This window comes from Pectinophora gossypiella, chromosome 13 (genome assembly GCF_024362695.1).
Source record: "Pectinophora gossypiella chromosome 13, ilPecGoss1.1, whole genome shotgun sequence".
NCBI lineage: Eukaryota > Metazoa > Arthropoda > Insecta > Lepidoptera > Gelechiidae > Pectinophora > Pectinophora gossypiella.
The window spans coordinates 3,984,831-3,998,572 of record NC_065416.1 but is presented as its reverse complement, the minus strand read 5'-3'; the positions used below and the strand labels follow the sequence as shown (position 1 = coordinate 3,998,572).

Here is a 13,742-nt window from a genome sequence, read left to right as displayed (position 1 = left end):
TCTTCCTTAACGTACCTATTATTAAAACAAATTATAATAGGTTTCGGCTGGTTTTCATCCCGCGTAGGAACTCTTGCAATAAAATTGATTTGCTGCTTCGATACTGAATACTGAACTTTTTGGCCAATTTTACCTATTATGTCATATAAGTTTTCAGTAGAAGTCTGAGGTACTCCCTTAACTTCAATGTTGCTCATACGCGTCCATTGCTCCCTCGAACTGCACTCCCACTCAAGCTTATCCAACCTTGACTGTAGTGAGCTGACATTCACCTGTACATTCTCAACTTGTGTAAGCCTTTTCTCAATTTCCAGCACCTTAGCACCAAACTTTTTGACGCTATTATTAGCTTCGTTAACTGTAGACTTGAGCTCCACAAGATCTGCACGTAACGCCTTTACTTCTGCAGTTATTGCATCGAGCGGAGCAAGTTTTTCGGCAAGAGCTCTAATTTCCTGTAGAATAGTGGATTCCGACTCTGATTGTAAGGGAACCGGAGGAGGCAGCGGCGAGACCGGCGCCTCCACAACCGCGACCGCAGAAGGTTGAGATCGTGGCGTTGCCGGTGATATGCCTGCACTCGCCACCGATATTCCCGATTGTTTACACTTGGGACAGCGCCAAGTCTGTTTTCTCTCCCCCAATCTTCGGTAGCCAACTTCGGTAATACCAGCACAGTGGAAATGCAGTTCGCAGTTACAACCATAGCAACGAGCTCCATCAGTCAAAACTTCGACGCAGTTATTACACTTCGGATTCATGTTAAGTAATGATAGTTTGAGAACCGGTGAAATTGAATAGGTAAGCGAATAGGTACCGCTGTGGACTCGTCCGTACACCGAGAGGTCTACGTGTAAACTGAATTGAAAACTGTATATTTCATACTTCTAGAGATTGCGGGAATGTTGTGCCAAATAGGGCATTGTTCTACATTTAAGGCCAAGGCAAAATCTGATCATAAATAAGTTTTAGAGCCAGCTCCATTATCTCTCTTCCCGATAAATAATAATAGACAATTTCGCACACAAATCAGATACATGTTACGAAACATCAAAAAAAAATATTTTCTATTGAACTTATATGCAAATATTGCCCTAGTGACGTCATCAATAAAAGAAGTCAAACAAAGTACTCATAATTTTTCAAATTCATAATTGAAATTCGAAAAGTCAATAAGAAAAATTACATTGATTTCTGATTATCTATTACTGACTTTTATTTCTAGTTTAGCATTTTATAATTTATCTCTGACCAAGTTGTTTCACTTGGTCTTCCGTTCAGTTTTTTTTTTTCTGTAATTGGTCACGTCGGGCTCGAATGCGGGTCAGGTCGATTTACGAAAGGAACTTTTCTTAAATTGACTTAGGTTCACACCAATGGTTTCTTCGTACCCGATATCGACCCCACTGACATGGTTGTTGATTTCTCTCAGCGCTTACCATCGCTATCGGCCCACTGAAGCCGATCGATTCTATGAAATATGACACGTCAGACTACGCGATGCCCTCAAGCACTCCCCATTTGTTTCGCGAAGTATTTAATATCATCTGCGGCAAATCTACATTTAGGGTGGTATTAATAAACGCATCAGCTGAGACTGCCCTCAAGATCATGCTCAAGTCTCTGTTTTTATATGAGACATGATATGATCTTGAGGGCAGTCTCGAAGCTGAGATTAGTTTATTAATACCACTCTTAGTCACGTTAACAAAAAGATGCCTACGTACAATTATAATGGATATTATTATGTCAGTTTCAGACCGCCCGAGTGACTACGACTTATCGATCGTAATAAAATTCTCGGCTTTAACACCAATTCACAGTTTTAAAAATCAGCAATGCCGATCAAACAATAACAGTAATGAAGTGTTAAACCATAACAAACAGTACTTTATTGCAAGTGGAACAGCCATTTTGTTATACACTGTGGTCGGATAGTCACAGTCTAATTCTACTGAATTATGAACTCTACAACAAAGGTGCTGATTCCTGTACACACCATCTAAGTTTATTTTAAGTTATACCTGTCATTTTCTTCTCCGCCGAAAAGGAAGGGCCGGTAATCGACAGACAACATTTATGGAAAATTAAGCAAAATTAAAAATTTTGAAAAAAACCCACGACGGTAAAAATTTCATCGAAAAAGAATAAAATAACTTAAAACCCCCGACTTAACCCAATTATTATGTAACGAAATATTATATTAGACTTAAAAATACTTTCTAAAAAAGAGTTCATATCTCGAGACATCGGTAATAGATATACTTAAGTACCTAAACAATGAATATGGATGTTTACAGTTTTTTCCTAACGTGTCTGTTTCTCGAAGATATACTTAAATGTAGCGATAATAATTTTACCATAATACATAACCGAGGAATATCCGTCGGGGGCTGCCATTAACCCAGCTAAAGTTTTTCTAGTGGCGTGAATACAATTATTGAAGAATTGTAGATGTTTAACGACGACATAAAATACACTTATGAGTATGATTAAATTTTTGTTGAAATTTCATATAGAAAAGGCATTTTGTTGAAATTTCATATAGAAAAGGCAGCCCCCGACGGATATTCCTCGGTTATGTATTATGGTAAAATTATTATCGCTACATTTAAGTATATCTTCGAGAAACAGACACGTTAGGAAAAAACTGTAAACATCCATATTCATTGTTTAGGTACTTAAGTATATCTATTACCGATGTCTCGAGATATGAACTCTTTTTTAGAAAGTATTTTTAAGTCTAATATAATATTTCGTTACATAATAATTGGGTTAAGTCGGGGGTTTTAAGTTATTTTATTCTTTTTCGATGAAATTTTTACCGTCGTGGGTTTTTTTCAAAATTTTTAATTTTGCTTAATTTTATTTCAGACTTTTTAGAGAGCATATACGAATTATAATCTATATAATGTGTAGGTAAGATCTCGCAAAACAATAAGTGTGATTCATCCTACCACATAATATTAAGTCCCTTATTATATATTATACAGTTGCTTTCTGTTTAAAGTTACCTCTATAACACTCATCTGAGAACATGCACCAATCACCCACGAACTCATTCCTGAAATCCGCATTGAAATCAGACAATACGTTTTAATTTTAATAATATTGCAATATAAACGTTTCACACTAATATAGCAACGCCTCCTAGTGAGTTAAATTCATAAGACTTATCTTAGCCCATGCACCATTCAACTACGAACCCATTGCTGAAAACCGCATTGAAATTGGACAATTAGTTTTAATATTATTGCAATACTATTTTTCACTAATATTGTAGCACCCTATAGTGAGTTAAAGACGTAATTTTTATTATTTGGGAACATGCAATAAGCTACCACGTACACATTGCCGAAAACAGAATTGTAATCGGACATTTCGTTTTGATTATATTGCAACATTGTTTTGCACTAATATTGTGGCGCCCCCTAGTGAGTTACAGCTATGACACTTGTCTAAGAACATGAACTCATCAAACACAAACCCGTTATTGAAAACCGCCTCAAAATCGGATCATTAGTTTAAAAGATAGGTGGTAACATTACTTTGCACAAACGCACACACAAACATCTCTCACCCTAAACGCATATACCTGCTCCGTTCCGTCGTGGGTAAAAACACGTCAATTTCAAGCAGAAATTTAATTCCTTCCTTAATTTTATATCGGCCAATAACCCGACAGAATTCAGTTGACAGCACACGTCAAATGGATTCAATATGAGCGAGATGTCTATTTTATTCGCCGGGGTTATTAATTTAGTTTAAAATTAATAGTTATAACTTAAAATAAAATTAGGTGTCTGCAGGAATCGGGGCCATTGATAACCTAAATACTTATAAGTCAGAGGGAAACCGTAGCTTAGGATATTACAGCTTGATCACCAGATAATACGAAACTAAGATGATCTGTGGTTTAGAAGGCACGTTAAGCCATTTGTCCTGGTTACTACTTACTGATTGCGTGACATAAGTACGGGCACGAGTACCAATATGTACACACCTTGAAACCATGTCACATTAACTTTTTTGACCAATTAAACCGTGAGTCTCATTAAATGTCAAAAATGATAGTGCGACACGGTTCTAAAGTGGATACATGATATTGCTCATGACTGTACGTGGTCATATAACGTAACATTTTCATTATTGCCAAATTAATTTCTAAAATATCAGTTTCATAAAAATGCGCGAGTTTTGAGCACTCCTTAGTAAACTTTATTGTTTAATAGATTTTATTCTTTAACGTTATCATTTCACAGTCCATACTTCAGCGTTCAACTTACAAAGTACTACGTAAAATCACAATAGCAATCCGTTACAGCATACGGACTAATGTTAGTAGACGATTGTTTTTGTTCCCGACGCATGGTTTACTAAACACTACGGTATATAATAAGAATAATAACAGAGGCAACCATGTAGATCCAATCTCGATGTGCCGTGAGCGTGGTCCCGTGAACTAAGCGCGGATAATCGATTTACGCGTTTAGTACACTGATATATAGGGTGTTAGTGACATCGTAACGAATACTCAGGGGGATGATTCAGACCATGATTCTGAGTTAATATCAAGTGGAATTTTTCGTCGCAAAATTCATGTTTTTCTTTTAGTTTTTTTTTAATTATTTTCAATTCTATACTTTTGCGATGGAAAATTCCACTTGATATTAACTCAGAATAATAGTATTCGTTACGATGTCATTTCCACCCCGCAGAAGTACATACGGTAGCCATACAAGTAGGTATGGGTGTTAGTGACACCGTAACGAATACTGGGCGGCATGGTTTAGACTGTGATTATGAGTTGATATCAAGTGGAATTTTCAATCTGAATATTCATGATTTTTTGGGTTTTTTTAAATTATTTTCAGTTCTATACTTTTGCGACGGAAAACTCTACTTGATATCAACTCAGAATCATGGCCTCAATCACCCCTCAAAAGTTTTCGTTACGATGTCACCAACACCCTGTATAGGTTGTTAAGTTCACTCACACCATCTATGTACTTACAAGTAAATATTTCTCGGAAATTCTTCCGAATAGTGATGTTTACGTGATAGCCGTGGTTGTATGCCAATCCATCCTAACAGTTTCCTACCACGCGACAGTCTTACTTTTTAGAGCGCGATTTTTAGTGTAGTCATAGAATAAGGAATAATATACTACGTATAGAACGGTAATTCTTCGCTCCCTATCAACGTCTGAGCTAGGTTTACCTCATTCAGGTTTACCCCGATTTGTGTGGTAAATAAATATTAACGGATGATTTTAAAAGCTTCTTTCGTTAGTAGGACTACCTGCTTAAGTAATGACAGTTAAATTAGGTATTGTAATTAGCAGCCCTCAGACGTCACACACACAGATGCGCGTGTACGATAACGTCAACGTGCAGTGTCTGTGTAAAATGAGGTTGTTTGTATGAAGTATCCGGGGTATGGTACGGTTTTAGTTTTTAAACTTATATTTTTAACGAAACAAGGTATGCTTACCGGTGAAATACTCCACGTGGTGGTTGAGGAACTTGGTCTTCTTGGTGGGCACATTGGCTTTGAGCCACTTGGCGACAGCATACTCCTCGCTCGTGGGCTTCTCTGACTCCTCCGTCTCTTCAAACTCCTGGAACGATGGAGGGTGTTTTTTATACAGCTGTATTATAATTAGTTATCCAGAATCACTTATTTAGCGTAATTATCCTGGATAAACTTGTCGAAGGTCAATTTAACATTTTGAAATCTACGCCATCTCGCAAGGTGTTATGGCTGAAGAGAAGAAATGACAAGAAACTGCAAAAGCAACACTTTTAAACCAATTTATGTATACCTTATCTAGCCTATTCGATCCCACTGCTAGGCAAAGGCGTCCCCTACCGCGTAAAAGATGGTGTGACGACCTCAATGCTTATAGGAGGGATTGGTCGGAGATCGCGCAGTCGAGAAGAGTGGAAAAATCAAGGGGAGGTATACATTACAAGTTATTTACAAACTAGAGGGACACATTTAATACCAGCCCGATCTTTTTGGTATATTATTGAATCTATCACTTGTAATTCAAATTCGTTTTGAGCAGTAATTTAACACGTTGGCAGTCCAGTGATCCATATACGGGTCATGACGGATTAGCTCCATACGTCCGTGTCCCATTCATGGGTCACTAAGAAATACATTATTATTTACGTTTTTAACAGGATGTATAAAAATTTAAGTAATACGCGGGACTTACAAGGAAGTCAAAACATTTTGTATGAGCACTGTCGACGTGTTAAGTAAACCATGATGGAAAACTCTTACAAATATGGAGTTAACGTAATTAATATAAATAAATCACCTGATATCTGGTTACCTACAAAACTGCCGATTGAATGTAGGTCAAACCAATATGTAATATACAAACATCCTTTGTAAGTACGTTTGTTTGTTTTATGCAATTTGTTATCGCACGTGGAGAAGTATAACATAACACGTCAAGTGATAAATTGTTGTCATCGTAAAACGTGCCGTTTGGGGGACGTGCGAGACATATCTTGACAGACATCACACACACAGATGCGCGTGTACGATAACGTCAATGTGTAGTGTCTGTGTAAAACAAGATGTTTGTTCAAATGGCCATTTAATTTCTCTAAAGTAATATCGTAAGTAAACATGTGCTACTAATTGCATTTTGATTATGTCTGCGATTGTTGAAGTTAAGCAACTTTTCATCCGGTCAAGTTTTCATCTCGAGCTCCTCCGTGCTTCGGAAGGCACGTTAAGCCATTGGTCCCGGCTGCATTAGCAGTCGTTAATAACCACCAATCCGCACTGGGCCCGCGTGGTGGTTTAAGGCCCGATCTCCCTATCCATCCATAGGGAAGGCCCGTGCCCAGCATTGGGGACGTTAATGGGCTGATGATGATAATGATGAATTGCATTTTAAAACACCGCAGCTAGAGTGACAAACTTTGATGAAAAGGATTACAGATTATTCTCGACGTTTAAATGGCCAAAAATGTATCCGAATCTTCTTATCGTGTGGGTTGTGAGGTGGAATACCAACCTCATCAACCCTGGTGTCAGGGTTATTACTGAGCCGCCACAGGCCCCTGACATGGCTCATGTAACGGCTACATACTTACATCAGTGAGTAGTAACCGGGACCAACGGGTTAACGTGCCTTCCGAAGCACGAATCATGTTACTTTCGGACAATCAGGTCACAGCCTGTAATGTTCTAACCAAACTAGGGATCACACAGTGATTTTTGTGATATGTCCCCACCGGGATTCGAACCCGGGGCCCCCAGATCGTGAGCCCAACACTCAACCACTAGACCACGGATGTATCTGAATGATTATATTTATCAATTATGCGATATATTCCTAAATTTTTTGTCATGAACAAGAGAACCGTATGCTTAACTTAAATTTCGAATGCGAGTCGCTTAAGACCTCTATCGAGTTAAGTTCATGGCCAAGGCTACGAAGCCGGTATCAGAAAAGTAAAACATAAGAAATACCGCTTGATAACAATGTTATAACTAATTTATAACATTGTTGTGAAATATATTATGAAGACTGTAAGTATAAGTAGGCCGAGAGCAGTGGAATACAGGTAGGGACCTACGTAGCAGGCATGCGAATAGTATAACCGTTATTTAACTGTTATATTTGCTTTGTCGCACATCTAGAGCTAAGAACGTTATAACAGCGATAGATAAAATAATATATAATATTGCTTTTTAGTTCTGGTTTCCGTTCCTAGGCGGTTAAAAAGGCCACATGGAAGCAATTCATCGAAAAAAGCAATATTGCAATTTGCCATTTGCGCATAGGTATAAAAGTGCGCAATTATTATTTTTTATTAATTCAATTTTAATACTAAAACTACAATTTGTCAATGCCCTGCAAAACTGTTTAAAAAGTTTGTCTGCAGGAAAGAGTCTCTACTAAACAAGTATCAAATAGCAGTATTGCTTTCTTAGATGAAATGCAACAATGTGGGCTTTTTAGACCCCCTGTGCCTAAGGTTGCCTGTAAAAAAAATCTATCTGAGAAATAATACCACCGTCTGTCCTGCATTTCTGTGTTTTAACCGACTTCCTTGTGTATTGTATTTATTAAAAAAATATATATTTTGTTTAATATCAGAGACGTGCGTGACAATGAAAGGAACCTTGAATTAGTGTAAAAATTCAATGGCGTAGAAAGTGAACCATAGAACGTTCTAGATTTTATTGAAAAATAAAATGAAATGACGCAATCTGAAATCCAACATATTACAATTTATATATGAAATTATTGGCACTAAAATAAGTCAGAAAATGTTGTAAACTGCATTAATCAATTAAGTTTTACAAAGTTACGATAATAAGCAAACTTTTGTCATTTTAGAACACAAAAACTGTACTTATTTTATAAAGGTGTCTTTAGGTAATCGACAGAAAGACCAACTTATGAACTTACAAAGTTTTTCTCCTTCATAATACGATTTTATCAGTCTTTTAATATCACTAGAGGAAAACAGAATCACGTCACACAACACTACCGTCGCATTTCACTTGGCCGCGAGAACTGAGGACCAGTGGTGAAAGTGGGACATTCCGAGAGTATGGTGGTCGAGGAGCGCTCGTTCTATGGATTCGATTCGCCTAACACGTCACAAGCATTGACGTTTAATAATACATTCATAATTCATAATTTATTCATAAACAATATCATTGTATGCGAATGTCAGGTAAGTAAACAATTATCATAATAAGCAGCAATAAATAAGTCAATCGTACAAATTATAAAACAATTCAAATACACATTATACTTATAACAAAGTATAAAAATCATCAAACAATAAAAAATAAGTCAATTAAAACAATTTATAAAATAGTCAATACACAGTATATCACAAAGTTAAAAATCGTCGATACAGTAACAACACTTTTCCAACAGCATAATTATTTTTCAATCTTGTTTTAAAAATGGAAAGAATTGTGACTGTTTTTAATTCTACATGCAACCTGTTAAAAAGTTTGACCGCTTGATATCTTGCGCAGTATTCTACCACGTTTGATTCCATACATTGTTTCGTGATAACCGGCATTGATTTAATAGAGCGATAGTTTAGTTCTTAGTGCAGTTTTCATTAAGTTGGCTCGACCATTATAAACTGCGATACGGCTCATCAACTACCACGTTGGTCTAAACAAACCTCGATGTACCTCTGACTACCCCAATTGAGATATAGTCGTGAGAATGTACCCTCATACATCAGATCCATCTTAGGACTAATGCCAAGTAATAATAAAAAATAAAATAATAATAAAAATGTTTATTTAGGTATAACCTGACTTTGTTCTTTGTTTGTGACTTTGTTCTACTCACCCCTATAGGTATCGCGGGCGTGCGTGTCTGTCTGTCTGTCATTGCCTATATACTCCTTGCACTAAGTACTTGCACGAACTACCTCTACACTACACAAGTAGAGATGTTTCAAACGGCTGCACTTTACACTTCGTAAAATTTGTCGTTTTCATTTACATTTCGGTTTGCTCTATGATCTGTGTCCAAGCGTGAATCGGCACGGTCGACCGCGTCTCCCATCCTCACAATCTAAATATATTACCTGCACTTTTATGTTGTTTTGGGTTCTATTCCGGTATTTTTTTCCTACAGAACGGTTGGCCATATTTCTGGTATTCGTTCGTAGTAAATGCGACGCTCGGAGCGAAGTAGATACACCACGTGGTTTTTAAGTTCCGAATAATTGGATTCATAACGGCCTCCGTGGTCCAGTGGTTAAGCGTTGAGCTCACGTTATAGAGGCCCCGGGTTCGAATCCCGGCGGTGACATGTCACAAAAACCACTTTGTGTTCCTTAGTTTAGTCTAGGATTTCACTAGTGTTTCAGGCTGATCACCTGATTGTCCAAAGGTAAGATGATGAGTGCTTCGGAAGGCACGTTAAGCCGTTGGCCCTTGTTACTACTTACAGATGTAAGTATGTAATTGTTACAAGAGTCATGAAAGCGCCCTTTGGCGGATCAATAATAACCCTGATGCCAGGGTTGATGACGTTTGTATTGCACCTCACAACCCACACGATAAGAAGATTGGATTAATTTCATTATGGCAATATATTTTTTATTAAGTTATCTTAGCGTATTCACCATTTTAACAAGTATTAATATCGTTGCCTTATACTGAAAACCTCGATTTCTTGATTTTTTTATTTTTTGTCACTGTGGCGTCCTCTAATAATAAATACTTTCTTTCTTTCTTATTTCCTTAGGGATTTTTTTTACCCCGTTTCAATTGTACCCCGGCTTTTAGATTTTAACGTGTTGAAACTAGCTTGTCTATTGCGAGGTTTTGTTAACAAAAGACGACGGCATTGTATTAGGGAAACAGGCATGACTTTTGTTTATTGTCGGACCAAATAGTTTCAACATTTGCTGCAAATATACAAAAAAAGGACTGTTTATTGGTAGGCAATAAGGTTGATGCTTGTAGAGCTAGAAGCCAATTCACAAAGTAATAGTTTAAGTTGAGGACAAGAATGACATTGCAAAATATTCTTTCTTGAGATACACAATACAGACAGACCCCAATAAATTAACGGCATTATAGTTTTTAATGGCAAATGGCCAAGCTATTCATTCTAATGCCTTTGTTTAAACTGACATAAACTACAGTCACTTGTACCGAATGTAAAACCAAAATTAAAATATTAGTGTTATTAAAAAACGAAGACTTAAGACAAACTAAGTTTAAAATAGTAATCCACAAAAGAAGTCGGCGGATTTTAATAGAACGAATAAGGGACTTTCCAGGGTTCCCCCAAAAAATGGAGCTCTACAGATTTTCCTTCGTTTAACATTCTAATTTCATGGATAACAGACAACATACGCATGTTTTATCTGTTTTTGGGTGTAATCAACTCATTGTTCCTCTCAAAAATCCGCTAAACTGAAGTGGGAATGGGCAGGACATGTCTGCCTTATGTATGTACGTATATCCGGAAAAGTGGGCCAAAATTACATCTGATTGGTCCCCACAGGGTCGTCGACGTCGAGGTAGACCACGACGACGGTGGAGGGACGAGCTGGACGCCTTCCGGCACACCACGCAAAACGATGCCCAAGACAGGGAGGGTTAGAAAGAGAAGGGGGAGGCCTTTGCCCAGCAGTGGCACATTTAATTAGGCTACAGAAAAAATATCTCTGTCATTACATATTTGAATAATTATATACTAGAGAAAGTCCCTCAGTCCCTGGAAAGTGACGAAGTCATAATACTTTTATGCTAAATCTGCGATAGTAGCACCTTTCGTGACACGGACTATATTTTAAACCTAGTATTGTATATATTGTACTCCTCTAACATATTATTATGCCATATATCTATATGATTGATTAGCCTATTGTCCACGTAAACACACACTATCGTTAATTGACGATTGCTTGCATCTTGCGTAGAAAGATGTAACAAAACTATGTCCACGGATCGGCGAAGTCACATTTGCCAATCATCATGTAAGTCGCATGACGATTGGCAAACGTGACGTAGCCATTCCGTGGACACAGTTTTGTTACAAGTGAAAAAAGTGTAAAACAAAACTCTTTCAAAGTGCAATCACACTGCAATCAAAACATCCGCACTTGGCTCGGCCACAAATATCTTAGTTTGTTTATATGGCCATATGGGGTCACTGACACCTGTGCAATTCCCTTTAAAAGTGCATGTTATTTTATTAATACTTATACGTGAGTATTGTCACCTTTTATAGCGAAAAACATGTGAGCGCCTTTTTGAAAAATCACATTGTGAAGTGATTTTTGTTAACAAAACCACACAATAGACAAGTTAAATAGAAACCTGGTAAAATTTGGTGGTTCTCCTCATTCAATTGCATTTTTTTTTGGTGTTTCTTTTTTATTTTTAAAATATTAAGATATTTTTGAAGAAATTTGCATCAAATTTATAGAGAATATAGAGAATTTCAAGGATTGGATGTGTGTGTAAAGAATGAGTCTTATTACATTTTTTGTTAAACATATTGTGCCTGCCCTGCTATTGCTACTAAGATTGTGCACTACTCAAATTAATAACTGATATTTCCCTTTTAAATTTAAATGAACTAGAATATTTTTGGACCAACCAGTCATAGAATAAACAACAACACTAGGTATAGAAGGGACACTCTTCGCTCCACACCAATGTGAGCTTGAAGTTGACTGTTTGTGCATGCATGTGGTAAGGCAGCACACAATATCAATGACATTTTTAAATGGTGTGCCCGGGATGTAACTTAGTCATCATCTCACCTATCATGAAGATTTGCCAGGTCCGGTGTTTTACAGAAGCAACAGCCTTTTACAGAAGGAAAACCAGCCCATTACAGGTTAAGTCACATACTGCGGAAAATGAATTTCTCAGGAATGTGGGTTTCGTTATGATGTTTTCCTTCACTGCTGAGCATGTGATAATAATTTATGATCCAAACATGAATTCCAAAACAAATTAGACAATCATTGCCTTAGGGCTGTGGTGGATTCGAACTTGCAACCTCAAAGTGAGAGGCAAGCGTTCTACCAACTGGGCTACCACAGCTCAATACTTATGTGTGACTTAGTATAAAATCTATATCTCTATATCTTTTAAAATGCTTTTATTAAGACAATCTTTGTCTATGAAAGTGAAAGTGATACAGAGTTTCTGCAAATACTATCATAAAAGAGGAAAATGGTTTAAAATACAAGTACAGTGATGTACATGCATCAGCTTATGTTGCTAGTGTACTTAAATAATAATAAAATAAAATTGAACATGTATCACGTGGAAATTGTGTTAAACGCAAAAAGGGTGATTCAGCAACTAAACTACTACAGTGGAAGAAATGAAATTCATGGGTCTACTACCAACATAAATGTGATCTACAAAAAAAAAAAACAGTGAAATATACAAGAAAAAAAAACAATATTGTCCAAACCTTTTTACGCTGTAAACAGAGAAAAAAAAACTTAAATGAAAATGCATGCAATGATACTTATTTAGCACGGACACTTTAATAATAAAATAATAATGACAAGTAAATAATGAATACAATATTGGTTTATTATAGGTAATACTTAATGAGTTCTAGTAAAGTGAGTGCTAGTAAATAAAATGGATTTTAAAAAGCTTTTTCTTGGTAATGAAGATGAGATTTAGTACAATATGGATGATTCCTAAAAATACCATGCTGACTAAACTCACCTCTTCCATCTTTCGAGACAAAGACTCTACACAATCCATTAGATGCACTTTATAAAATTGGCTGTCAATTTGTGAAACTCACGCTGCGTTCGTAAAGGATGTGATCCAAGCAGCATGATACATTAAACTACGTAAAATATTCTGCGTAATGTCCCTACCGTAAACACGTCATAAGGAAAATAATGCGCATATGGCAAAGGCGCAAATACTAGACAAACGAACATCCCGACGAGCCGGGAAAACAAACACACGAGACTTGGCACAGGAAAAACCACACGGCAAAATGGTAACGTCGACAAAAACAATGGAAGAAAAATCCATACATGGTACTTCTATACAGCATTACCACAACTTAGAAAGATCTTACCTCTTTGCGCTTCTTAGTTTTCCTTTTGTCTGCCATTCTAAATTAATTTTGTCAAAGTTGCGTATGTTAATTATTATCCTGCAATTTTACAAAATTCACTTTTCATTTGATTACGACCTTTTGACAGCACAGAATTGACTCGACTTCG

At 36.8% G+C, this 13,742-nt stretch overlaps 1 protein-coding gene and 1 long non-coding RNA gene across 4 annotated transcripts in view; both read right to left on the bottom strand.

Moving 5' to 3' along the window:
* Positions 1–13,732, bottom strand: part of LOC126371743 (translocation protein SEC62) — a 35,346-nt gene extending 21,614 nt beyond the window's left edge. Inside the window, exons 1-2 of one of the 3 annotated variants that reach the window (XM_050017091.1) lie at positions 13,595–13,732; positions 5,494–5,620 (exon numbers count right to left, since the gene is read on the bottom strand). In XM_050017091.1, the coding sequence (XP_049873048.1) occupies positions 5,494–5,620; positions 13,595–13,630 (163 nt within the window). In that variant the 5' untranslated portion in view covers positions 13,631–13,732. Of the gene's footprint in view, positions 1–5,493; positions 5,621–8,443; positions 8,569–13,227; positions 13,382–13,594 lie in introns of those variants that run through there. The other 2 variants (XM_050017090.1, XM_050017092.1) reach the window with 2 other exon arrangements.
* LOC126371775 (uncharacterized) overlaps positions 1–13,742 on the bottom strand; it is a 267,333-nt gene that overhangs the window by 21,614 nt on the left and 231,977 nt on the right. The window lies entirely within an intron of this gene.